Genomic DNA, 26,903 nt, shown 5'->3' with positions numbered 1-26,903 from the left:
GTATGTTATTTTTTAGATTACCTATGGTAACATAAGACAGTATAAAAACTGCCATAATAATAGTCTGTCGGAAATATTCACTCTGGTAGTTAAGTACCGTTGTCACTGTCATCTTAAATGTCAAAAACAAAAAAATTGTTATGGTGATTCGATAGCTAATGTTTATTATTTTACTGCAATAAATAGTGTTAAATTCGCTTTTCAAATGGCACCGGTGTTTTCCAAAGAAATAGTTAAGATTACCTAATATACAAAGCATTACAAAGAAAGAAAATGTCGGTGGAAATCATTGAAAATTCAGTCCATATTGGTGGTATCGACGACGATAACTCTTCAGTGAAAGAAAATGAATTATCCAGTGATTCCGGCGTTGATACGCTGGAGTCATGCTCTGTAACATATCCTCCATCATCTGAATCAGATATATCGCATATAAAGATTCCCGAATCGGATTTATTTCAAGTTGAAAGCACTCGTGAAGATCTCTTTTCTACAAACGAAAGTAGTTCACCTTCTTCACTTCTTGAATCCATAAGTTCTGATAATATACAGAATGGATACTCAAATGCCGAACACAGTTGTGGCGTTCATCAACATAGTGATACTGACAATCTCTCATTAGAGGAGGGAAGAATCAATAACATATCAGTTTGTTTAACAGAAAACAAGTCCTTATCTGCATCTGTTAATAATATAACAGACATACCGGAGTCTTCCATAGACCTTAAAAAGTCAACCACTAGTCTAAATGTACCTGTAGAAAAATGTAATATAGATATGTTAAGTAGAAGTGCAGAAAATTTGACAAACTTAATAGAATCTGAAATTATTTCAAGTACGGATGCACTAAATACTGAAGAAATTCTCACACAATTTGATAATCAAAAGCGAAAAGTAGCAGCAACTCAGAAAATTGTACAAGATACCCAGCCACACAACGATTTAAAAAGTAGACTGCCAAAGGAGATACTATCACAAGACATTGGTAGTATTGTGAGAAATGTTCATGGTATATTTTCATCTGTTTCGGGCAGTTTAAAAAGTGCATACAACAATCAACGGGTGGTCCAAAAACCAACTAAAATAGTAAAACCAGTTAATACAAAATTATTAAGTGATATTTTTGAAGATGGGGTGGAGAAATTGCCAATGCTTGATACTAATGAAATCCCAAATGTACCTGAGATTCCAAAACCACTAGAACCAGATGGTGACATTAATAAAGACTTCAGTAAACTCCAAATTGAATCATTAGAGAGGGTTTTAGCTGAACAAAGAAAAGATAACATATCTCTGAGAGAAAAGGTCAAAAGGCAAATGGAAGAATTACAGGCCAAGGACCAGTCATTTAAGGAGCTAGAAGTCAAAGTTGACCTGGTAAGAATTTTACTGATTCTCTTCTCTGCCAAGAAAATAGCTCTTTTATCTAATAATCTTTAACAATTATGAGACTCAATCTTCTAAGACCTAGATATAATTAATGAATAAAACTAAATTTGAGACAAACTCTGGCAATTTGATTATTTGAAAATTTCTTAGAATTTGAATTTCAGTTTTTGGTTATACGTTTTAAAAAATGACTTACTGTGTAATAAACCTATCATTTTACAAGAGAGTGAGTAAGAGTTTCTTAAGTGAATAATTCAATTTTTTTATATAAAAAATTAAGCGAAATTAGAGTATTATCACTAAATAAATTCAAAGCCCTCGTTAAACGAAAACTAATCAACAAAGCTTTTTATAAATTTGAGGACTACTTAAATGATCCTAATCCTTGGGATTGAATTGCTCCAGTTCAAAAGAGTGGCGGAAAGTTTCTTGACAGTTCTTCTTACCCGCTCTACGCCCTTGACTTGCGAACTGGTAGTAAATGTAAATTTACGATTAATTTAACTTGACAATTCAAAAGTGTACTTGGTTACCCACTTGAATAAAGATATTTTGAGTTTGAGTTTGAGTTTATGTATGTTGTATGGAATAAGAACTTTAGAAAGGTGGGTTGAAAAGGATGACACTGATTTAGATTTTAATAAGTGTAATAAATAGTTTACATGATGATTAATAATGTTATAGTGAAAATACCATAATAATTATAATTATTGAAGCCTTTAGATGATGATGTCTTTCTTGACTGTACAAACATTTTAATGTTCATACTATGGTCTAAGATCCCGCTATACAACGACCTTCACCGAGATGCTTATTTAATGAAACTTATTTTATATTTAATTTAATATGTCAATAAATATAATCCATATGGGTTGCCTAGCAAATTTCAGTCCAGAGTATTTTAATTAATATTAAAAAAAAAATATTTTTTTAAACATTTCACCGGTATGATTATTAAATAAATTCTATACCAATCGAAAGTATGAAGCCCATAGAATATGCAAAGGTTAGGTTGTTTTTAATCAATTAATTATTTATGTGTATATTTTTTATGTGACACTAAAGTATATATATATCTTTAGTATAAAAGAAGGTTATAGTGATACATATATAATACTACCCTGATTAAAAATATTGATTGAAAAGAGTTCAAAAAATTTACTACATGCAAATTATAAAAAACTTTTTTTTTTAAATATTAATTAAACATACTCTGGACTGAAATTTGCTAGACAACCCTTATGGATTATATTTATTGACATATTATATTAAATATAAAATAAGTTTCATTAAATAAGCATCTCGGTGAAGGTCGTTGTATAGCGGGATCTTATACTACTAAGAACTAGTAGACTCGGCCAAGCGTTGCTGTGGCTAAGATTTTTGTTATATTACATAGTAGTAAACTATTCAAGAGAAACGGCAGGAGAACACCAATCCACCATGCTTTTTTGGTGGTTATGCCATTAAATTGTAGCTTATGTGAAACGTTGGTATTTATTTTGATAAAGATCAATACCTAGGTATGAATAAAGAGCCTTTTCTAAGCGGTGGTATTTTATTAAAAAAATAATAATAAAAGGACGCTTATTGTGACGTAACTATAAAAGATAGAGACATGCTGTCGCGATTTTGACAACGCTTGACCGGTCTGCTAGTGGTCTAATATAATTGATGTGTATGTCTGTTAAATTTGTGATCACATTTTCTTATATTCTTTAGGCATACACATTGTTTTAGAACGTATAAATAAATTCTACTATAGCTTGTTTGGGAGCGTTCAAGTATTACGTATTATTTGGGAGGGGGGGTCCTTTTGTAAAACGTTACGATGCGGGGCGGGGATTAAATTACGCGTTATTGTTAGTATTTTATTCGATTTACACAACTTAATAGTAACTAAAGAGTCACTAGGTGGTCACGAAACGTTTACTGTACTTGGGTACAGTACTGTACTTGGGTACAGTACTGTACTTGGATACTGAAACATGAAGGTACATGGGGGGGGGGGGGGTTTGTGTCAATAATCTCCAAAAATTGCGTTACGTAATACTTGAACGTTCCCTTTGTTAATAATTTTCAGATGTCAAAACGTACAGAGCAAGCTCAACGCGAAAAAGACGCGGCAGTTATGCGCTACGCCAGCCTTGAGTGTTCAGTTATAGATGCGAAGAAGTCAGCAGAAAATGCTGTCAAAGCTGAAAAGGCCGCCATTGCTGAGAAGGACCTACTTTTTAATAAACTGAAGACTGCTCGAGATGAGAAACAAAGGATTTGTCAGATGTATGATGATAAGGTATGGTTAATTGCTATTTAAATACAGTGTAAACTCCATGTAACGTCCCTCGATTTAACGAATTCCCTAAAGCGTCGAAATTAATTGGCGTTGATTGGTTTAGCTTGTCTATGATACACTCTACATAGCATTACACTCGCTCTCAATAACGACAACAATTGAGTAATAAAGTACTTTTTAAGTTGTTAAAATTAGTTAAAACTGCGCAGCTGTGTACGTTCTTTTGTCGCTTTATTATCCTAGCCCGTAATAAACTCGACCGTCTCAGCATAACCGAACTTTCTAAGAAATTTGTTCTTTTGTTTACAAATTGAGATTGCTTTTAGACTTGTTGACTATGATTAATAAGTAGGAGTTATTAGATATATTTGCTCGAACAGTGAAGGATAACATCGTGAGCAAACCGACGTGTCTTAGACCCAAAAAGTCGACGGCGTGTGTCAGGCACTGAAGGCTGATCACCTACTTGCCTATTAGATTTAAAAATGATCATGAAACAGATTCAGAAATCTGAGGCCCAGACCTAAAGAGGTTGTAGCGCCACTGATTTATTTTTATTTTGGAGGTAATGTCTATTATTTTTGCCTTGTCTCTTATATTAGTTGTGTTAGTTGAAGTTATTAAAATGAAGGTTAGTATGTTAGTGTTCTAGTATTTGTCATTGTATGGCCTCTTTTAGGGTAAAATCCTCTCCACATACCATTTATCTTCGAGATACATTCATTTAGTTTTTCCCCGCTAGTTCTATAAAGTCACCCATTCTTTCTTTTGTCGTCGTATCACTTTCCAGAAGGTCCAGTCCATTTTGTTTTCAAGATTTGTCTAAAACGCAATTAAATTATGTAATTAATACAAAGTTTTAATAGAAAATACTGTTTAATAATACTGATTATGTGAGGGGCCTTTTAAGTATTACGTAAGCACTATATTTAAGTATTACGTAAGCACTATATTTAAGTATTACGTAAGCACTATATTTAAGTATTAGGTAAGCAATATAATACGTTTATGTACTATTATTTTTGAGAGCTTTGCTTACTTTTGCTGACAAGAGGAAAGGGAGGGGGGATAAATTGCAGTAAATCTGCTTGCTATCGTCCCATTTAAAATATAATATAAAAGTAAGACACTTGGGGGTACTAGACATTTACTGAGGAGTAACACACATTTACTGAGCCATATTTAGCGGCTAACCTAACCTTACCTACCCACTCTTCTTTTGGTTGGATTTAGATTTAAAAATTCAATTAAATGTTGAGGGAAAATTTTTAATTCCCACTAAAAATTATGTTATTTTACAGTGTCACGAAGTATCGAATACAGAACGGGAATTGGCTAAAGTGCGTGAGGAGTTTAAAGAGTTGGAGGGTAGACTGAAGTGGACCCAGAGCAAGTTGCGGGTAGAAATGGATGCTTATAAGGTAAAGCAGTGTTGGCCTAGTGGCTTCAGCGTGTGACTCGACCTGAGGTCGTAGGTTCGATCCTTGGCTGTGCACCAATGGACATTCTTTCTATGTACGCATTTTACATGATAATGGAAAACATCGTTAGGAACCGACATGTCGTAGTCGACGGCATGCCCTTTTAATTGGTAAATGATCATATACAAAATCTGAGGCCCCAACCTCAAAAAAAGGTTGTTTCGCCACTGTTTATTTATTTATTTTTATAAGTTAGCTATCATGGTTTTATGTGGGTTCTAGCTGTCTATGTATCTTGAAAATTATATTTCAATTAGTAATATAATTCCTGAGGGTAGCCAAAAAAACAGCTTTATATTATTAGAGGCCTGTTGGTCTAGTCACCTAGTGAAGCTTACGACTCACATCTCTGAGGTCGGTTGTGCTACCTAATGTGTGCTTAAGAAATGTGTATGTAACCCACAAAAGGCTATTAGAATATAAAAAAATATTTGTACAAAGATACAGAATCTAAAGAAGAAGTTAAAAAAAAATTAAAAATTCATTTAGGTAACACAATGTACACTTATGAACGTCAATAAAGAAATACATATTAAATGCTTCTAATTTTACATTTACTGCCAGTTCTCAAATCAGGGGCATAGAACGGAAGAGAAGAACTATAACAATAAACTCTCCGCCTCTCTTTTTAATCGCCAAGTTTTTTGTTTTACACAACGTTTGTAAGGAGCTGCGACCAATGACATCTAAAGTAATTAATAATAATAAAAAATTAAAACAAAGATTTGTCCTCTATCAGCAGGAGGCATGGTGAAATAGGAGCACGCACTTACATTCTCGTGGGAACGAAATGCAAAAAAATATGTATTTGAGTTTATAAATCTTACAGAAATTAAAAATATATATTTAACTAGCAGACCGGCCAAGCGTTGCTGTGGCTAAGATTTTTATTATATTACATAGTAGTAAACTATTCAAGGGAAACGGTAGGAGAACACCAGTCATGGGGACCACCATACTTTTTGGTGGTTATGCCATTAAATTGTAGCTTATGTGAAACGTTGGTACTTTCAACACAGCGCCATCTGTTAGAATTTTGACTATTAAATAATAAATATTTTGCAATAAAATAATATTGCGGATATAAATTGAGATGTAAGCTATCCTATCTTTTAAGTTGGATCAAACTACACGCGTTGCAAATTTGATTGATATCGGTTCGGTAGTTTAGGAGTCCATAGCGGACAAACAACGTGACACGTAATTTATATATGTTATATTTGGCTACTAACAGGAAAGTACCGAGCGGGCGGATAAACTCGCACAACAACTCACCGAGTTAGAAGCGGCGAAGGAAGCAGCTGTTTTGAACGCCGCAGATTCCTTAAAGGCTAGGCAATTGGGTAAGTTTTTGAAGTGAAACTTCTTTAGAATCGTTGTGATTTCAAACCGGATGCAACGGAAAAAGCGACAGTAAAAAGAGATAGACGCATAAATTCGTAGGATTTGGCGTGGGAGAGAGTGAGATAGGAGGCATTATACAGTGTATAAACTTTAAATTAGTAAGATGTCAGCGTGGTGTGTTATTATTTAACTGTGTGTTTGTGAGTATTTTGAAGTGGAACTTCTTTAGAATCGTTGTGATTTCAAACCGGGTGCAACGGAAAAAGCGACAGTAAAAAGAGATAGACGCATAAATTCGTAGGATTTGGCGTGGGAGAGAATGAGATGGGAAGTATTGTGCAGTGTACCTATAAACTTTAAATTATGTGTATTTGATGATTTTCTGAATTAAAAAAACATAGATGTGCAAAAAATTCAATTAATTTATTTTATTTTAATTCAAAAACTCACTAATAATCTAGACCAGTGCAGATAGCCTTCAAAATAAATAAAAAGTGAAAAAAATTACAGTAGGATGAAACCCATTAGAAAAGCAGGGGAATATGATCAAAATGAAAGGAAAAATAAATTACGGTCGATCTGAGGTCGGGAAGGAGCAGGGGGGGGGAGGTTTAAGGGTAAAGAACGGTTTATCTCGATTTCCGGCAAAACTAAAAGTCCTATCGAAGAAAGTTAAATGGCAAAGTTGTAGGTAATAAAAAGATCTAAAACTTTTGTATTCACACATTTTTCCCATAACCTCAAAATTTATGTGAAAAATTCAAAAAACCAAGTTTTTGGTTTTGAATTTTTATCTTTTACAATTTTTTTTTTTTTTAACGAAATTTGGTGAAAACTTACCTTATTATGTCCCAAATATACTGTAATTTATTTGATTAAAAATATTTATTTTTTCACCTTATTTTGAATTAATATCGAAAAAACACCCTAATTTTCAATCGAAAATTCTGACGTCAAAATTTCAGCTTTTTTCAAAAAGTTGGTGTGATTTCAGTTCGTTGAAATCTCTACTTTCCTATGATAGAAAAAAATATATATATTACCATAGTAAATCTTCTCAGAAAATGCAAAAAATCGTACGCAGTAACGCCCAGACCTGTCATCCCCTTCCCTACTTCTCTACGAATCTTCTTTAAATTATAATTAGATGCCTATTCATTACTATTTAAGATAACTTATATATACCTGAGTGACCTAAAAAAAATTTTTAGCCTTTAGATGGGCTAAAATTTTCGTATTTCATAGAGAAGTAGGGAAGGGTATGACGGGTCTGGGCGTTACTGCATACGATGTTTTGCATTTTCTGAGAAGATTTACTATGGTAATATATATATTTTTTTTACCATAGGAAAGTAGAGATTTCAACGAACTGAAAGCACACCAACTTTTTGAAAAAAGCTGAAATTTTGACGTCAGAATTTTCGATTGAAAATTAGGGTGTTTTTTCGATATTAATTCAAAATAAGGTGAAAAAATAAATATTTTTAATCAAATAAATTACAGTATATTTGGGACATAATAAGGTAAGTTTTCACCAAATTTCGTTAAAAAAAAAAAAAATTGTAAAAGATAAAAATTAAAAACCAAAAACTTGGTTTTTTGAATTTTTCACATAAATTTTGAGGTTATGTGAAAAATGTGTGAATACAAAAGTTTTAGATCTTTTTATTACCTACAACTTTGCCATTTAAATTTCTTCGATAGGACTTTTAGTTTTGCCGGAAATCGAGATAAACCGTTTTTTACCCTTAAACCACCCCCCCCTGCTCCTTCCCGACCTCAGATCGACCGTAATTTATTTTTCCTTTCATTTTGATCATATTCCCCTGCTTTTCTAATGGGTTTCATCCTACTGTAATTTTTTTTGGTTTCAAAAATTATCGGCACTGGTCTAATCATCGAATTTCAATTTTTATTTTAGTTTTTACCAAATTATCAATATTAGTAATATCAATATTTGATATTAAACTAATAAATTAAAATTTAACATAGTCCTGCATTTAGTTAGTGAAAAGTCTAATTTTCATATTATTAATTATAAAAACTATGTGTCTGAAGGTTTCACTTCTACCACGTGTGAATTGCACACATGAGTTTTTTGTTTATGTTTCACAACTGAGCGTTTATTAATACAATTAAGAACTCGTTTAGACATTATTCGCCCTTTCATAATATTATTCTCCATTTAAGTCGTATTCTGTCCCTTTCACGCCCCTTTAATTGACAGTTTTTGTCCCTTTCAGACAATGTTCGCCACTGTTAGACTTGTCGTTCCTTTAAGACATATTTCGCCCCTTTAAGACAGTTTTCATCAATTTATGAAAATGTTCGCCTCTTTAAGATTTCTCGTTCCTTCCAGACATTGTTCGCCCCTTTCAGACATTGTTCGCCCCTTTCAGACATTGTTCGCACCTTTCAGACATTGTTGCCCCCTTTCAGATATTGTTGGCCCCTTTCAGACATTGTTCGCCCCTTTCAGACATTGTTGGCCCCTTTCAGACATTGTTGGCCCCTTTCAGACATTGTTCGCTCCTTTAAGACTTGTCGTCCCTTAAGGACTTTTTTCGCCCCTTTAAGTAAGTTTTATCCACTTTCAGACATACTTCGCTTCTTTAAGACAGTTTTCGTCAATTTAAGAAAATTTTCGCGTCTTTAAGACTTGTCGTCCCTTAAATACATTTTTAGCCACTTTAAGACATTTTTCGCCCCTTTAAGACAGTTTTCGTTAATGCACGGAAATGTTGGCCACTTCAAGACATTTTTCGCCCCTTTAAGACAATTTTAGCCCCTTTGAGACATACCTAGCCAATTTAAGACATACATCACTCGTAAAGGACACGCGCGCCACTGTCACCGCTATCGAAGCTATTCCTTAAATTAATAATCAATACGAAATAGGAATGTTACCGGAACATATTACCTGCAATGACTTCTGATCTCTTAAGTTTTATTAAAATACTTTTACTTCTAGAAAGTGAGTTAAAAGAAACTCAAGCGACACTTATACTATGTAAGCATGAGAAGGAAGACCTGGACAAAAGACTGACTATCGCTCTACAGCAGTTTGAGACTTGTAAGGGGGAAAGGGATGAGGTGACTAGTGCGCTCTCTCTCGCACAGGCTGAGGTATTGACACTTTTTTGAGTATAAAATGCTAATTTCTATTTATTTTGATTTTTGATATTATAATATCAAAAAGTATACTTCTTTTGGCGCGTTAGGGAAAAATGATGAGAGTAAATTTTTACGATGCGCGTGCACGCCGTCACAAAAAACCGACACCCTAAAGTTAGCTATAGTCAACATATTAGTTTTTTTGTGATATTTAAATAAACTTGTTGTAACTAGATAATGTGTTATAATAATTTCAATGTATTAAATACCTTTTTTCTAATTTTAGTGTCGTTTTTTCGACAAACTTAGAATAAGGCGAAAGATGAAAACTTCTAACGCGCGTACACACACGTTTTTCTATAATTTATATATTTTATTTGGGCATATACATATATATTTAGCTTTTTGATTTCATGATGGAAATATCTTTTTTCAGTTGGAAAGAGTGAAGGCGCACGCCAGGAGTCTCGAAGAGGAGGTTGCTGAGTTGGCAGCATTGAGGGCTCAGGCAGCGCTGGCCGATACGCTTAGCTCACAATTGCAAAGGTTAGAATCTCCGCAAATTGATAATGCGCTGGAACCTTTTCACAATATAAAATATTAGTTTTCGATGTAATAGTCAATAATATTCATATTTTTTTACACGCTTTATATTAGCTTCACCTGTATGTATGTATGTAACCGACTCCTTCGGACTCGATTTTGACCCACTTTTAACGGACAGATTTAATTCAAACTTGGCGCACCTGTCAAAGATCGATGACAATGCAATAATCCGAAAAAAAATAAATAATAGTTTAAAAAACTAAAAAACACGCTTTTTTTCTGTGCCATATTTTTCGTCTATCGAGCAACCCACGCTTTTTCACAATAATACCAGTATTTTTTGTTCATTACCATTTTCAGCCTAAATTAGGAATTATTAGTTAATTTTTCTTGGCGTTTTCAGGGAAACCGAACTCCGGAACCAAGCTGAAACGTCATTAGCGTTGGAAAGGGCGCGGTCCGAGACGTGCGTACGTCGCGAAGCAGCAGCCCTCGAACACGCCGCGAAGCTCACGGCGACACATGTGGCTGAACGTGCACGCGCGTCCGAACATGAAGCTAAGGTAATCTAGTGTCTCCCACGTCTTGTCATCTATTTTCTTCTATCAGAAGCTCGAGTCCAAGTTTTAGCTCTGTAAGAGAAACAATAGTGTCAAAAATAACTTTATTATAGGGTAAACAAGTACACTTTTTGAAGTGAAACTTCTTTATCGGGGTTGGAAAAAAATTTAGTGTAACATTTTTTCGTTACGCGTCACATTTTTCCATTATGCGCCATCTTTTTCTTGTCCCTACCACGGTTGATCCGCAGAGATTCGCAGCCATTAGTAACAAAAATATATAATAACGATAACAATGATAGTAATACTAATAATTCTATTACAATTAATGAAATTCTGTAATAATCTTAGTACTACATAGTAGTACAGTAATGAGTTAAAATGAAATAATTGTATTTGTATTCATGTCTATGATAATAAAAGCCTTTAAATAAAGTTAAACTTTATCTATCTTTGTCACCGTGACCACGCACGCTGTAAAGCACGCGAAACGTCGGATAAATTTAAAATTATGTTAAATAGTTGTAAATTTATAATAATACATAACTTCAATCCGGTCAAAATAGTGTTTTATTCAAACTTTATCTAATTTAACTTTATTTAACCAATTTCTGTAAAGTTGCATATAGTAGATCATTTTTCGAAAAATAAGGTCATAAAGAAGTTTCACTTCTTACGTGTGTACATGAACACATTTCTATTTTTGTTACTGAACATTTTGTTTTTTTAAATTTAATGATGAATGTATTTTTTCAGGCGCAAGCGCTGTCAGCGGATAATTCGTCACTTCGTGAGCGTGTAACGTTCTTGGAAGCGGAGATTTCTTCACTGCAAATATCGTTGAATGATGAAATGGAGAGGAGGAATAAGGAAACAAGAGTTTTAGCGAGAAAAGTGAGTTTTTTTGAAGTTATACTTCTTTTGGCGCGTTAAGGAAAAATTATGAGAGTTAATTTTTATGATACGCGCGCACACCGTCACTAGAAACTGACACCCGCAAACCGTCACAAAAAAACAACACCCGCACACCGTCATAAAAAACCGACACCCGCACACCGTCACAAGAAACCGACACCCGCACACCGTCACAAACAACCAACACCAGTACACCGTCATAAGAAACCGACACCCGCACACCGTCACAAAAAACCGACACCCGTACACCGTCACAAACAACCAACACCAGTACACCGTCATAAGAAACCGATACCCGTACACGTCACACAAAACCAACACCCGCATACCGTCACAAAAAACCGACATCGACACACCGTCACAAATAACCGACACCAGTACACCGTCACAAGAAACCGACACCCTGAAGTTAGCTATAGTCAACATTTTACTTTTTTCTTTTGTTAGTGTCGATTTTTCTACAAACAGAATAAAATTTGTGAAAATATTTTTGTCTTGTTACGCCAAAGAACTTCTAACGCGTGTATATAAGTACACACAAATGTTTAAGCAATTTTGACTTAATTATCTATATTTAATGATGATCTTCTTGGACAGGTGGCTGAATTGACGACAGAAGCAGCAGAAGCTAACAAGAAGTTGGAGTGGGAGAAGGGAGAAGTTGGTGTCTTGAAGAAGAAACATGCCAGTGCTGTGAAAGTAGGTTCGGTTTCTTTTCATTGGGCTCATAATCTTTGAAGAGGATTTCCAATTCAGACTCTGATTTTTAATTCCGTAGAATTCTGACAGCTATCATTTTTTGCTATGTCAGAGATGGCAAACCTTTTGGCCGGGCACATTTTTCAATTTTGAATTACCTGAAACTCTTCTTCATAATCATTTCTTAACCTTGTATAATTCTTATGTTTCCTTTTGCATCACTATTTACTGCTAATGAATTTGTAAGATTACCTTTTAAGTTTTTAGTCTGTTATTAATATTTATTTTTGTATGTTAGATATATATATATATTTTATATAAGATTTGGTTCTGCACTTCTCGCACGCATCATGTTTCTTTTTTTTTTTAGGTTGTCTCTTTAACTAGGGTTGCCTGGAAGAGATCGCTTATTAGCGATAAGGCCGCCCGTTGCATCCCTTATAATTTTTATGTATTGTGTTTCTTTTTTTTGCAACGAAGTGTAAATAAATAAAAACTGTGTAATAGTTATCAATTTCCTAATTAAATTTAAATTGCATTGATTTAACAGGAGTTGAATCGTGAACTCCAGCGTGCGTTGAAACGCATAGAACAACTGGAAGCCAAGTTACCGCAAAATGGTGATACTACTTCTACTAGAACTGGTAAGTGCTTAGGGAGCTTTCAAGTATTACGTAACGCGTTTTGGGAAGGGGGGGGGGGGTCCTTTTGTAAAACGTTACGATGCGGGATGGGGATTGAATATTTTCGACTTACACCACATAATAGTAACTAAAGAGTCACTAGGTGGTCACGAAACGTTTTACTGTACTTGGGTACTGAAAAACGTTACGGCGAGTTACATGGGGGGGGGGAGGGGGGTCAATAATCTGCAAAAATTGCGTTACGTTACACTTGAACGCTCCCTTATCAGTAGAATTTTGATAGGAGGACCAAAGCTCTGATGACACTAAAAGTTTATAATTATTTTAAAAAAAATGACGCTACAACATGTTTAGGTCTGGGCCTCAGATTTATGTATCTGTTTCATGATTTGTAAATCTAATACAAGGTGATCAGCCTCCTGTGCCTGACATGTCGACTTTTGGGTCTAAGGCAAGCCGGTTTCCTCACGATGTCTCCTTCGTGCAAATGTTAAACGCGCACATAGAAAGTCCATTGGTGCACAGCCGGGGATCGAACCTACTACCTCAGGAATGAATTAAATTGCAATTATTACAAAGAGCATATTAATAATAAGCTTCGTAACTGGCTAATAGGTAGAAAAGCCGCACTCACTGGAGAATAAACTCTTTTTGAAATAGTTTTTGATTGCATGCAAATAATTAATTACAATTATATAATCAAAGACTGGAAAAAGGAGTCACTATATTCAAAAAAGTTCATATTGAATTTATTTTATATTTAATTTATATCATATTTATATTTATTATTATTTTCTAATATTAATTAGTATTGATTTAAATATTCAATTTAAATCACTTCTGATTATAATTCAGACGCTTATAAAATTCGCACTCGAAAACAAAATGAAAACACGTGTTTTAAATGAAGAAACTCAAAGCACGTGGATAAATATTATAAATATTAATACACAGTGAACAGAGGCGGCGTGCGTGCCAACATGTGCCACTAACTTCATACTAATAAGTTTGTGTCACGGTGCGCGCGCATAGTAAAATTTCACTCTCATCAATTTTTCATAACGTGCCTAAAGAAGTTTAACTTCAAAAATTACAATTTCATTAACTCATATTCGTCTGTTTTATTTATTTTTGTATCTTCTTTGATATATTGAAAAATCCGGATCGAAGGACCATACTCAATTTTAGCAAATCCGAGCAGCAGATGACCTAGACAGCAATCGAACTCGCAAACGTATAACAGCTTGGTGTGACTTCGCATTGTATAGCCGTGTGTCTGTACGTTGCGTGTACGCGTCTTGGTCGTATAATCCTATTGCTGTTTTTTTTGGGGAAAGCATTGCGCATATCCCGGCGCGACTGCTTAGTGCGGGAGGGTTTGCACTCACGATTGTGGCTCCACGCCTATTGTTAGATTGTGACGATAATTCACACTGCAATCCTTCATAGACCGGGCCATACGCTTTTAGAAGCTCTTATTGTTTACGGCCCGAGTCTATCGCGTCACAAGAATATATTAAAGTGTGGGTATAAATTAAGTATATCATGTCATTGAGGGTATGCTTTTTTAGGCTCTGTGACGTCACTAAGCAGCGGCGAAGGCCCCGAAGAGAAGTTACACAACGGACACCAAACTGACTTACCAGATATACAGGTAACGAATCATTATAATCTTGTTACAATAGTTTGTTTAAATTTTAACTGTTATATAGGTCGGTTATCGAAAGCTGGCGCGTTCACAGTACTCACACTAATGCAATTTCACTATACAGTATATTTAAAAATATGACTTTTTTGCCAAGCTATATATTTTAGTCTACTCTGGTTTTAGTAAGGTTGGGTGGGTTGTAAATAAATAAAAATGTGTCAAATACATATAAATATTATGTGCATACGAGGGTGGATCCAAAAGTTCTAAGTTTGACCAAGAACGTAAAAGAGTAGTTTGTGTAAATAATTTTTCATTTTTCGACATAAGCTCCATCTAGCTCAACACACTTCACTTTTACTTCACTAACTATTCTTTCAATACTCCTCTTAGAAACACCAGTCGCATCTGATGTCAAATTAAAAATAACATTTTTTCATTAAACTGTTTTTATTAAGATGCTTAAAATAATAAAAAACATTGTGCACCAATTCACGAGATTGTCCTGGTAATGTTTAGACGGAACATATTTCATAAGACATTTTTTTCAAAGTATTCTAACCTCCAACCAAATAAGTAAACAATCACAAACAAAATAATAATGAGAAAAAAGATCATGTAAAGTAAAGATCAACATAAACAGTAGCAAAAGCAAAACAATAACTGTCTCTTTTATACTCATAAGCTTGACCAAGCGCGAGAGAGACGGACAGTGTTTTCATCATGCATATTCAGTGTGACATCACACCTCGCGCTTATTTACAGACACTACACAAGCACAAACTGTAAATGTGTTGAAGCCGCCAGCTTTAGATAACATACCAATTCCATACCAATACAAGTATTCAAAACCTCAATCAATCTTTTGGCATATTGTCTCGAAACTCCCCAGAAATAAGCAAAATTAAATTTTCTTTTTCATTTTTGCATTCAGGAAACTCGATCGCCAACGGTAAGATTTCATTAATTTACAGATAAAGTGCGGTTTCGTTGAAAAGATTTTTCCAAAGGTAAACATTTTCAATGTGAAGTAAAGTATGTAGTGTTATAGAATAAAATTTAGGTAAATGTAGCAAAAATCTTTAGAATTCTTGTACTTCTGATTGTAATTGACTTCGTCGAAACGGCTTGAACGATCTTTTTCGGTATTCGGTTTGTGAATAGGTCGTAAACTTCTAAGTGATAAGGATGCCCCTTCCTTTTGACACATTCATCTTTTTGTGATATTGAAATATTTTTACCCTTCTACCCTCATTTTATATTAGAACTGTAATAATTCTTGGTCGGCAATAATAATATTTCCGGGTAAACTTTGTTAAATTTGTATATAGTTAATTATTATTATTTTAGCCACTGTTGTTATCAGTAGGACTTTTTACTATTCTTATAATAAAATATAAATATATGCCAAAGTACCCGCAACATTTATTAGTTATTAGTTTTGTCAACTTGCGTGATCCTTTGCTAGACATGTCGGGTCTACCTTTGTCCGCATTCATAGTTGTTCGGACTTGGAAATTCTTGAATATATGTCGTTCAATTGGGCATTTGTAAAGAACCTTAGCATAGTATTTCCCAACCATTTTGATCTCCTTTGAAGAGCGTAAAAAGTTAGCAACGCACTCGCGAGAATTCTGGAATGAGTGATACATCAGATGAGCTTCCCGCCCGGTTAAAATTTAAAAGCCCTGCAACACACTCGCAAATATTCGGACATATTCAATGTGGTATCAACATCAGATGAGCTTCCCGCCCGGTTAAAATTTAAAAGCCCTGCAACACACTCGCAAATATTCTGGCAATATTCAATGTGGTATCAACATCAGATGAGCTTTCAGTCTAGGGAGCGTTCAAGTATTACGTCACGCAATTTTTGGAGATTATTTTAAACCCCCCCCCCCCCCCCCATGTAACGCGCCGTAACGTTTTTCTATACCCAAGTAGTAAAACGCATCGTGACCACCTAGTGACTCTTTATACCTAAAAGTTACCATTATGTGATGTAAAGTACTGGAATAAAAATAATATTAACAATAACGCGTAATTCAATCCCCGCCCCGCATCGTAATGTTTTACAAATAGACCCCCCCCTCCTAAAATTCGTTACGTAATACTTGAATGCTCCCCTATGAAATTTTTTTGCTTATCTCCGATCGATGGTAATTTATTTTAGCCATGATCTTACACAACAATTTTTAGACCAGAGAACCAGATAGACAAGCCCTAATAGAACGAATAGTCCAACTCCAAAGAGCGGCAGCAAGACGCGCTGAACGATGCGAGTTCCTGGAAGAACATTCGAAGCAGTTGACCAATGAATTGCGGGGGAAATCCCGTTTGTTGCGACATCTTCTTGCGTCTATGCCCGCTGGAGCTGTCACCTCACAGAACAGTGATAAAAATAAGGTAAGAATGTTCTTCTTACCTGGTTTATTGCTTTTCTCGAAGTATTGCTCTGATAATGTGAAAAAAAATTATCAAATTGCAGCGACGTCGCTAGGTGAAAATGACGTCGCTAGTGATTTTTCATTCCGTAGAATTCTGACATTTCATATGTTGCTACTTAAAAAGTTCTCCACCGAAAAAGGGACCACTTTGACCCATTTGAGGGCAATAAAAATGATATACTAATAATACAAAAATAACAAATATTTAAATATCACGAACAATATATCGACTTAACTTTAATTACTTTATTTTATTCTTTAGTTGGCATCACTGCCTACTAATTCCAGGTTTAGTAAACCTTTTTAAAGAAATAAAATGTTATCTTAAAATGTTTTTTTACTGTTTGGGACGTAATTATCACTTCTAATATGGAGCACCGCACTTAATAAAAAGGATACATTCACTAACAAATAAAATGTATGTAAAGACTCAGACTCGTATTAAAATTGAAAAATGTGCTCGGCCAAAAAGGTTTGTCATCTCTGACATGTCAAAAAATGATAGCTGTCAGAATTCTTCAGAATTAAAAATCGGAGTATAGGTGTTTAATTTTGATATTAAATCGCGTCACGACTAATATTTTTGTTAGCTACAGGTGTGTAATGTAAATTAAATTAATGAAATTATGCAACATATACAGTGGATTTCATTTATTACTTTGGATGTATCGATTGTTTTTGGGAGAATTCGAAAATTATTTATGCATTTAGGTAACACAATGTACACTTATGAACGTCAACAAAGAACTACGTATTAAATGCTTCTAATTTTACATTTACTGCCAGTTCTCAAATTAAAATCAAAGGCGTAGAACGGAAGAGAAGAACTGGCAAACTCTCCGCCACTTTTAATCGCCAAGATTTTTGTTTTACACAACGTTTGTAAGGAGCTGCAACCGTTACACCATGTTCCATATGACATCTTAAGTAATAAATAATAATACAATAAATTAAAAAACAAAGATTTGTCCTCAATCACTAGTAGGCATGGGGGAACGTTCAAATATTACGTAACGCAATTTTTGAAGATTATTGAACCCCCCCCCCTCCATGTTACTCGCCGTAACGTTAACGTACAGTACCTACTGTACCCAAGTATAGTAAAATGTTTCGTGATCACCTTGTGACTCTTGAGTTACTATTATGTGGTGTAAGTCGAAAATAATATTAACAATATCGCGTAATTTAATCCCCGCCCCGCATCGTAACGTTTTACAAAAGGACCCCCCCCCCCCCTCCCAAAATAAGTTACGTAATACTTGAACGCTCCCTGGTGTAATCGGAGCATGCACTTACATTCTCGTGGGAACAACACGCAAATACGTAGTTAAAATAACTAACATCATTGACGTTATACGCGAAATCCACTGAATGTTGGATATAAAAGTAGCCTAATCAGGGCTAAAATATAATATTGATGGTGAGATTTTTGAAGTCACAAATCTTTTGCGTATTGGCCTTATTAAACTAATTTCGAATATAAATTATGGACATTTGTATGACCGATATATTCGAATATAATTTGTAATATCGTATCGTTTTTGAGTTGGAGGTGAAAGAGCCTAGCACGAACCTAGCTTAGACTGCTTTTATGCTAATTTTGACAATTTACATGCTAGCTGATACGGAAGCTAACCAAGGTATATATAATTAATTAATTTATATTAGAAAAACACTTTTTTAACGGATTGATGTTTGTTTTTATTATGTCAGGGACTGGTGCGACGCCATCTTGTCTAAAAGCGTTTTGGCGGGTTATTGATGTTTAATTTGAATTTTTAAACCTAATTTGTGTAGTTTCTATAGTCGTTAATATATTTAAAATGCTTTTAATTTTTTTGTCAAATAACCTATTAACCACCTGACCTTCAAGAACAAGACACTCACGTCTATGGTTTTACTTGTAGTATTTATGGTGTTCTTTGGTGTAGTAGAACAGTGCCACATACTTTTCTTGGCCGGTATTTGTGTCGCTGTCATTGATATTAGTATTGCCAGTAAAAAAAATACCATTATAAGGGGAATAATTTGAATGCCTTAATAATGTATACTAGTATCTAGAAAATACAGTTCTTGGCTTAAATAAATGTTAAGGAAGAACTGATATGATAGGTTTTGTTTCCTATTAATATAATATCTTTTAAGATAGCAATCAGTACCGTTCGATAATTAAAACTTTAATAATCCAAGGAATAAAAATAAATACATTTCAGTTGGATTTTTATTAAATAGTAAAATTATTTATTAAGAAAAATATGTGGCACTGTAGAATCTTCAAGCACTTTGTTTTTGGTTAAAATAGTAGTATTAAAAATTTGTTGTGTTTATATTTTTTTTATTTTGCAGTTCTTTGTCATACATTTATGTGGTACCTCGATATTCGAGTTTAATTCGTTCCGTAAATTCATAACAATTTTCAAAAGTTCCGATACCCAAAACACCACTTCAGTTGTTTTTGTTAAGTGTTTTTGAATAAGAAAATGATTCCACGCTTTTAATTCAATAGACATATTCTTGGTTATGAAATATATGTGATAATGTTTAGTAAATGTACAAAAAGCAAAACGCGAACCCAACTTTGGGGTCATTCAAGTATTACGTAAGCAGATTTACTCCAATTTACCCCCCCCCCCCCCCTTCTTGTCAGCAAAAGTAAGCAAAGCTCTCAAAAAAAATAGTACATAAACGTTTTAAGTTTTTGTAGGATCCTCGAAAATGCATTTCGTTTTCAAGCATAGACAATGTGTGGATAATGTGTAAAAAAGTAAAAACTGTTGACGTAATCACTAAATAAGAAAAATACACCCCCCTCCCCCCTATAATGTTTACGTAATACTTGAACAGCTATATCGAGGTACCACTGTACTTTCATTTTTATTTTTTACTGTTTTTTATATTATTTCCTATAAGTTGTGTTTCTGTTAGAAAGAGATAGCGCGTCTCGGCGGGGGAGCAATGGCGGCTGTGTGGGGGGGAGATCCGAACGGAATAACTCTTGAGCTCTCGCTTGAGATTAATAAGAAGCTTCAAGCTGTCTTGGAGGACACGCTACTTAAGAATATAACTTTAAAGGTAAGTTTTTTTTATCACATGAAAACGAAGAGGCCGATATTAAGTGATACCACTCATGGACTCTTAATCCCGGCACGCGATTGCGTCACCGGCCTTTAAATAATGTAATATAAGTGTCATATCGTCGCTGTAGAATGATAACCTCGTATGTGCAGAGAACCGAACATTACAGGTAACGAAAAAAATGTTTCATTTCGTCAATGTTCGTTGAAATATTATTGTGTTTTTGTTCATAGTTTTAGGTGGTATAAAGAACTTATTTATGTTAACCAATCCATTACTTAATTAGATTATACCAGTTAAAGTACAGAAAGATTTTCTTCCACATATATCAATCAAATCTTAATATTAACCTAAAATCATTTTAAACTAAATTAAGTCCTTACTTCATGAATATACCAGTTAAATGACATGAGTCAAAGAATTAAAAAAAGGGTGCGTGTACTTATGTACGCGCGTAAGAAGTTATACTTCTTTGGCATTATTAAAAATAATTAATTACAATTAAATAATGAAATACTGGAAAAGAAGACATTTATTATTATTCTCTTACATTAAGTGTAACATAAATTCTATTATTATTCGAATGTTGTTTTTAAATTATGTCCAATGCCGTAGCATCTTCCGTGGGCAACTTCATTCTGTTAATTTTGTGTCACGGTGCGCGCGCATCGTAAAATTTCGCTCTCATAAATGTTTCATAACGCGCCTAAAGAAGTATAACTTCAATAAAGCTTTTTTCGTTTGTATTAACAATTCAAAAAGTATTTCTTTTGTAATATAAGGCATGTGAATTAAGCAGTTAATAAATATTTGGTATTTTTAATTTCAGGAAAATATTGATACCTTAGGAGAAGAAATATCAAGATTAAAAAGTAAAAGTGTTATAACTAAATAATTGTAAAAATCATCTTTGATTTTGTGTTGAATTTCTTATATACCAGTGGCGCTACAACCTTTTTAGGTCTGGACCTCAGATTTATCTATCTGTTTCATGATATGTCAATCTAATAGGCAAGTAGGTGATCAGCCTCCTGTGACACGCCGTCGACTTTTTGTGTCTAAGGCAAGCCGGTTTCCTCACGATGTTTTCCGTCACCCGAGTGAATGTTAGATTGACAAAATAGTAAATTGGTGCACAGCCGGGGATCGAACCGTCGACCTCAGGGATGAAGCCACTAGGCCAACATTGCTCTAAATTTCTTATAAATTAATTTAAAAATTATTAAATTACGTTGGCGCACTCAATTGAAGTTGGATAAAATCATATTATGATATTCACGAATTAGATATATTTAAATTATTATGTATAGGTACATAATGAAAATTTAAAAGCAGTGTTGGCCTAGTAGCTTCAGCGTGCGACTCTCATGCCTGAGGTCGTAGGTTCGATCCCCGGTTGTGCACTAATGGACTTTATTTCTATGTGCGCATTTAATATTCGCTCGTACGAAGACAAACTTAAGGAAACCGGCTTGCCTTAGACACAAAAATTCGACGGTGTGTGTCAGGCCGAAGGCTGGTCATCTACTTGCTTATTAGATTGACATATCATGAAACAGGTACAGAAATCTGAGGCCCAGACCTAAAAGTAGATTTTAGTACTTACAATGTTTTTCTATTGTACTGCGCCGCGTAGCATACATTGGCACAATATGCGGAAATTCAATGTATTAACAAAGATATTTATATATACATATTTAAAGATGGCAACATTCCCATTATTTCCTGTACCTGATTTTATTTTTACTAGTGTCAACCCAGTTTAATAACAAATAAGAAGCTAAAGACGTACAGACGAAATTAATTTTTAGATATTGTTATGCATTCAATCCTTTGAACTTTAGTTAAAATTAGACTATTTTAGTAGCGACACGCCCTGGCTAAACAAATTGCCCCGTAAACCTTGTATACCTAGATCTTTCTTATGAATAATTCTATATATTGATGAAAGTCGCAAGTTTTAAAATATGTTGTTTTGTAAGCATTATCAAGTTTGTAATAATATCTCATAGCAGGCAGCGTTCGTAACGTTTTTCCGTTATCTACCACGAAAAAGTATTTTTGTTGTTCGGGTTAGGGAGCGTTCAAGTATTACGTAACGAATTTGGGGGGGGGGGGGTCCTTTTGTAACGATGCGGGGCGGGGATAGAATTACACGTTATTGTTAATATTATTTTCGACTTTCCAGTACTTTACACCACATAATGGTAACTTTTAGGTATAAAGAGTCACTAGGTGGTTACGAAACGTTTTACTATACTTACAGTACTGTACTTGGGTACAAAAAAACGTTACGGCGCGCTACAGGGGGGGGGGGGGTCAATAATCTCCAAAAATTGCGTGACGTAATACTTGAACGCTATCTATATATAGCCTATGACACTCAACAACGTGCATCTCTATTGGTAAAAGAATTTTCTAAATCGATTCAGTTGATCCAGAGATTACCCCGAAAATCTCACCAACTGCTTCTTTATAATTCAAATTAGTCCAATCATAGACTAGTATACGTCGTTCCGTTTTACCAATCAGAAATAGCACAGTTGTTAAAATGATTGCATTTAAAAGGTCTCTAATTAAATCTTCAGTATTTCTATACACGATCGTTATTAAATTATATGAAGAGTAAAGATTTTTGTTTTAAAATTTATGGGCGTATTTCAATCGATTTGATTATATAATATGGTTATTCCAGCTGTCAACTGTCAGTTTTGACATAACCGAATCTAAAGCCTCTGATATCAGAAATGTTTGATATTTTTTGTCGTAAATTATGAGCTTTTAAATTTTTGTAAAAACCTATTCCATACCGTCTCCATTTCTAAACAATACAAAACAACTTAACATTGTATATTAATACAATCGCAGACAGCAATTACATTTAAAATAAAAAATTTATTTGAACAAATATGGCGGATTACTAACAGCTGTAGTAATCCGCCATCTTGTCCACCATTAGGTTCTATTTTCAGATTTGTCAGTGTTTTAAAAGGCGTTGATCGGTAATATTTTTGTATAGATTAAAGAACACAGAACAATATCAATGGTTGCCATACGTATATTTTAACGAGGCTCTATATAACTAAATAATTTTAATATTCAAAGTATTATTAGTAATTGTTAAATTATATATCCACAGTTAAAATGTGACTGAATATTTTTTAGGTTAGTTTATGGCATCGGTGAAAAATGCTAGTTTATTAGCCCAAAAACTTTGTTTTATTTATTTAGCCTACCTTTTACAGTACCTTTGAGGACTTACAGAGAATGTGTATAGTCTAAATCACATATTAGTTTTTTAAATGTCATTGTTAATAAAAATGGCGCGTCCTGGCAAAAACCTCGGTGATTTCTGACAATTTATGTATAAATTTGACAATGTGAGATTAGAATTAATACGTAAAATATACACAAGACAGGTGGCCGAAAGTCTGGTCCTTCGAAATTATGACGCGATTTTGCCGATGTCATATTTCTCAAATGTATCTTTGTGTTGTACTAAATGATATAAATTTAAATGTTGGTGTATGTTGAACCTTTATTAAGTGATAATAAATATATTTTCAAGCGAGTTTTGTATTTATTTTCAACCTTTTCAGTAACCTAAGATATCTGTTTCGTGATTTTTTTTCCTTTATGGCTCTGGCACAGTTTGTGCATTAGCCAGTGTCAAGTATAAGATTTTTATAATTCGCACTTGTAATTAGCCATCCTCGGCCTAGAACGTATTGCTACGTTCTAAACCTTCACAGTCTCCTTTCTTAGGTAGCATACCATGTACGGTTTAAGCACTCGCCCGGTACCGCACAACCCTCCCAAAGGCAGAGAACAAATTTAAATTAAAACTTGCCGTCCAACCGGGAATCGAACCCGGTACCCCTCACCTAGCTGCCACTTAATAAGACCGCTAGACTATGAGGCTCTTATTTCGTGATTTATTACTAGTACTTCATCAGCCTGTCGACACACGCTGTCGATTTTTGAAGTTATACTTCATTTGGCGCGTTAGGGAAAAATTATAAGAGTAAAGTTTTACGATGAGCGCGCACACCGTCACAAAAATCGACACCCTGAAGTTACCTATAAAAAAAATCAGTGGCGCTACAACCTCTTTATGGTCTAAGATCCCGCTATACAACGACTTTCACCGAGATGCTTATTTAATGAAACTTATTTTATATTTAATTTAATATGTCAATAAATATAATCCATATGGGTTGCCTAGCAAATTTCAGTCCAGAGTATTTTAATTAATATTAAAAAAAATTTAAACGCCAAAGAAGTAAAGGCTCCCCCACACAGGCGCGTTATTATAGGTCGATAATATCGCATGCGTTATTGCGATATCTGTTTTCAGTACATTTTGTATCAGGATGGTCATGTAGTTACACACTGCTGCGATAATAACGCCGCAATGGAAGTAGGACGCTGTGTCCGTCCTGCGAATACGCTGCGTTGACTTTTTTTGCATACCTGAGAGAGATAGTATAATAGTGCCGTCGCGGCGCGGCGCTCTCTCGTAAGAAATATCGGACGATAAAAACGCAGCTGTGTGCAAGGAATCGGGACGCAATATCGCAATACCGCATACGATGTTATCGACCTATAATAACGCGCCTGTGTGGGGGAGCCTTATAACTTCTAACGCGTGTAAGTACACACATGTTTTTTTTGAAGTGAAACTTCTTTATCGACGTATGGGAGAAATTTTGTAGCAGGTTACGCGCCATGTTGCTTTTTGAAGTCAAACTTCTTTATCGGCGTTGGAAAAAAATTTACACACATTTGTCACATTTTTCGGTTACGCGCCATCTTTTTCTTGTCCCTACCACGGTTGATCCGAAGAGATTCGAAGCCATTAGTAACAAAAATATATAATAACGATAACAATGATAGTAATACTGATAATTCTATTAGAATTAATGAAATTCTGTAATAATCTTAGTACTACATAGTAGTACAGTAATACGTTAAAATGAAATAATTGTATTTGTATTCATGTCTATGATAATAAAAGCCTTTTGTTAAACTTTATCTAATTTAACTTTATTTAACCAATTTCTGTAAAGTTGCATATAGTAGATCATTTTTCGAAAAATAAGGTCATAAAGAAGTTTACGCACACATTTTTAATGACAGTTTCCTTACGATGTTTTTCCCTGTACTAGCGAGTTTTAAATACACAGTAAGAAAGTCAATTGGTGCACAGCCGGGGTAAGAAACTCGATCTCAGGGATAAGATTCAGTTTGATAATTACCTACGAACTGAACATCGTCGTAGACCTATGCCGTATTACACCAGCTTCAATCGTGGGGAAAAAATTTGTTTCGGATTTGTACGCACACATAATAACCAATGGAATAGTTTCAGGAACGTCCCATGGTCCATTTTAAGGGAGAAACTAAATAATTTGTTTATCCATTCTAGCAATTATAGCATTTTATTGCGCTTAAGTTACAGTACAATAATATTTTGATAATAAAGTACATATTTACTATATTATTAATTAAATAATAAAATCACTGTCGCTACAACTTTTAGGTCTGGGCCTCAGATTTCTGTATCTGTTTCCTGATCTGTTCATTTAGTTTCGGTTATTATCGTTATTTTTATCTTTTTACTTTTATTTTTTATTGTGTTTGTTTTAATTTTTGATAGATTACTAATGTTCTAATATGATGTGTTAAATTTGTGATGTCATATTTTCTTTCTATGTGTAAAGTTAATTTGAGTTTCAGTTTACGCGTTTTCAATGTTAAAATAGCTATAGGGTTTGACAAAACAGCTGTCAAAATATCAGTTTGACAGTTGATCGATATCTATGAGTAAAATATATTATCTTACAGATTATCTATCTGAATCGAGCATTTAGCTACTCTATATTAGATATACTAATATAGAGTAGCTAAATATAATATATACGAAAACTATATCCTTGAAATCCCATGTCATAACTCCTCCTTTCTTGGAGTCCTTTAAGTTCTCTTGTGAGGCTATGGAATTCACTTCCCGTCCCTATTCGCTTACTTCTCTATCTTCCTTTAAATTTCTTCTGTTCATTACCTGTCCACATCGTATCCCTAACTTTAATAATACCCACTAACTGACGTGAGTCTGATCTTAAATTAAATTCTGAAATTAAATTATAATGATTCATGTGCTCTTTTCATTATTTATTTTTTTCATGTATCCTTTATGTATCTTGCCTACCTTATGTAATTTAATACCTTTTTTTCTCTTCTCACAGTGGTTGCCTGGAAAAGATCGCTCGAAAGCGATAAGGCCGCCAGTTGCTCTCCTTTTTATTTAATTATGTCAATTGTACTATAATATTAATGTATATTCAACGAAGTGTTAATAAATAAATATCGATGATCGAATATATGCTGTATGTTATAATAATAATAATATGCTGTTGTGAGAAAAAGTGAGGACCAGACCAGAAACATGGGCTCATGTAGCAGTGATGTGACACAAATGGAAGAATTTGGAGGCATTCACTCCATCGGAGGTCGTGTACTAATATTAAATATAATAACATACATAACTATATAACAGTACTTGAATATCGCCTATTTTGACATCTTATAATTCGATGGAGCCGGCTGCACTCACGAAACAACATGACGCATGCGGCGTTACCTGAGGCGTTCCATTTAAGGCTTGAAGTGCAAGCGAGAGCGCGGAACGAGCGACAAAGAGGCACAATTTGACATAACTGTATGTATGCGTACAAATAAATGT

General features: G+C 34.3%; 1 protein-coding gene across 5 annotated transcripts; it reads left to right on the top strand.

Moving 5' to 3' along the window:
• The first annotated feature begins 93 nt into the window (after positions 1–93).
• LOC125058464 (coiled-coil domain-containing protein 186) lies at positions 94–21,496 on the top strand. 5 transcript variants are annotated; one of them, XM_047662548.1, is made up of 16 exons: positions 94–1,377; positions 3,473–3,685; positions 4,987–5,106; positions 6,401–6,509; positions 9,482–9,636; positions 10,061–10,170; positions 10,574–10,733; positions 11,487–11,624; positions 12,243–12,344; positions 12,895–12,988; positions 14,560–14,642; positions 15,611–15,646; positions 16,836–17,042; positions 18,703–18,723; positions 20,009–20,155; positions 20,988–21,496. In XM_047662548.1, exons 1-16 carry the CDS (start codon positions 274–276, stop codon positions 21,051–21,053), a joined length of 2,865 nt encoding a protein of 954 aa, XP_047518504.1. In that variant the 5' UTR covers positions 94–273; the 3' UTR covers positions 21,054–21,496. The 5 variants fall into 5 exon arrangements, with proteins under 5 accessions (XP_047518504.1, XP_047518505.1, XP_047518506.1 ...); XM_047662549.1 differs by lacking the exon at positions 15,611–15,646 and adding an exon at positions 15,571–15,588; XM_047662550.1 differs by lacking the exon at positions 18,703–18,723 and having other exon boundaries at positions 95–1,377.
• The last annotated feature ends 5,407 nt before the right edge of the window (positions 21,497–26,903 follow it).

This window comes from Pieris napi, chromosome 18, assembly GCF_905475465.1.
Source record: "Pieris napi chromosome 18, ilPieNapi1.2, whole genome shotgun sequence".
NCBI lineage: Eukaryota > Metazoa > Arthropoda > Insecta > Lepidoptera > Pieridae > Pieris > Pieris napi.
The sequence above is the reverse complement of the archived record's forward strand: the minus strand, read 5'-3'. Positions and strand labels throughout refer to the sequence as shown.

What these genes read in the sequence shown, in the direction of transcription:
- LOC125058464 (XM_047662548.1), top strand. Translation starts at nt 274, where the DNA reads ATGTCGGTGGAAATCATTGAAAATTCAGTCCATATTGGTGGTATCGAC. An exon ending in GTCAGATGTATGATGATAAG is followed by an intron (nt 3,686 to 4,986) that starts GTATGGTTAATT and finishes GTTATTTTACAG; the next exon opens with TGTCACGAAGTATCGAATAC. An exon ending in TGATACGGAAGCTAACCAAG is followed by an intron (nt 18,724 to 20,008) that starts GTATATATAATT and finishes TGTTTCTGTTAG; the next exon opens with AAAGAGATAGCGCGTCTCGG.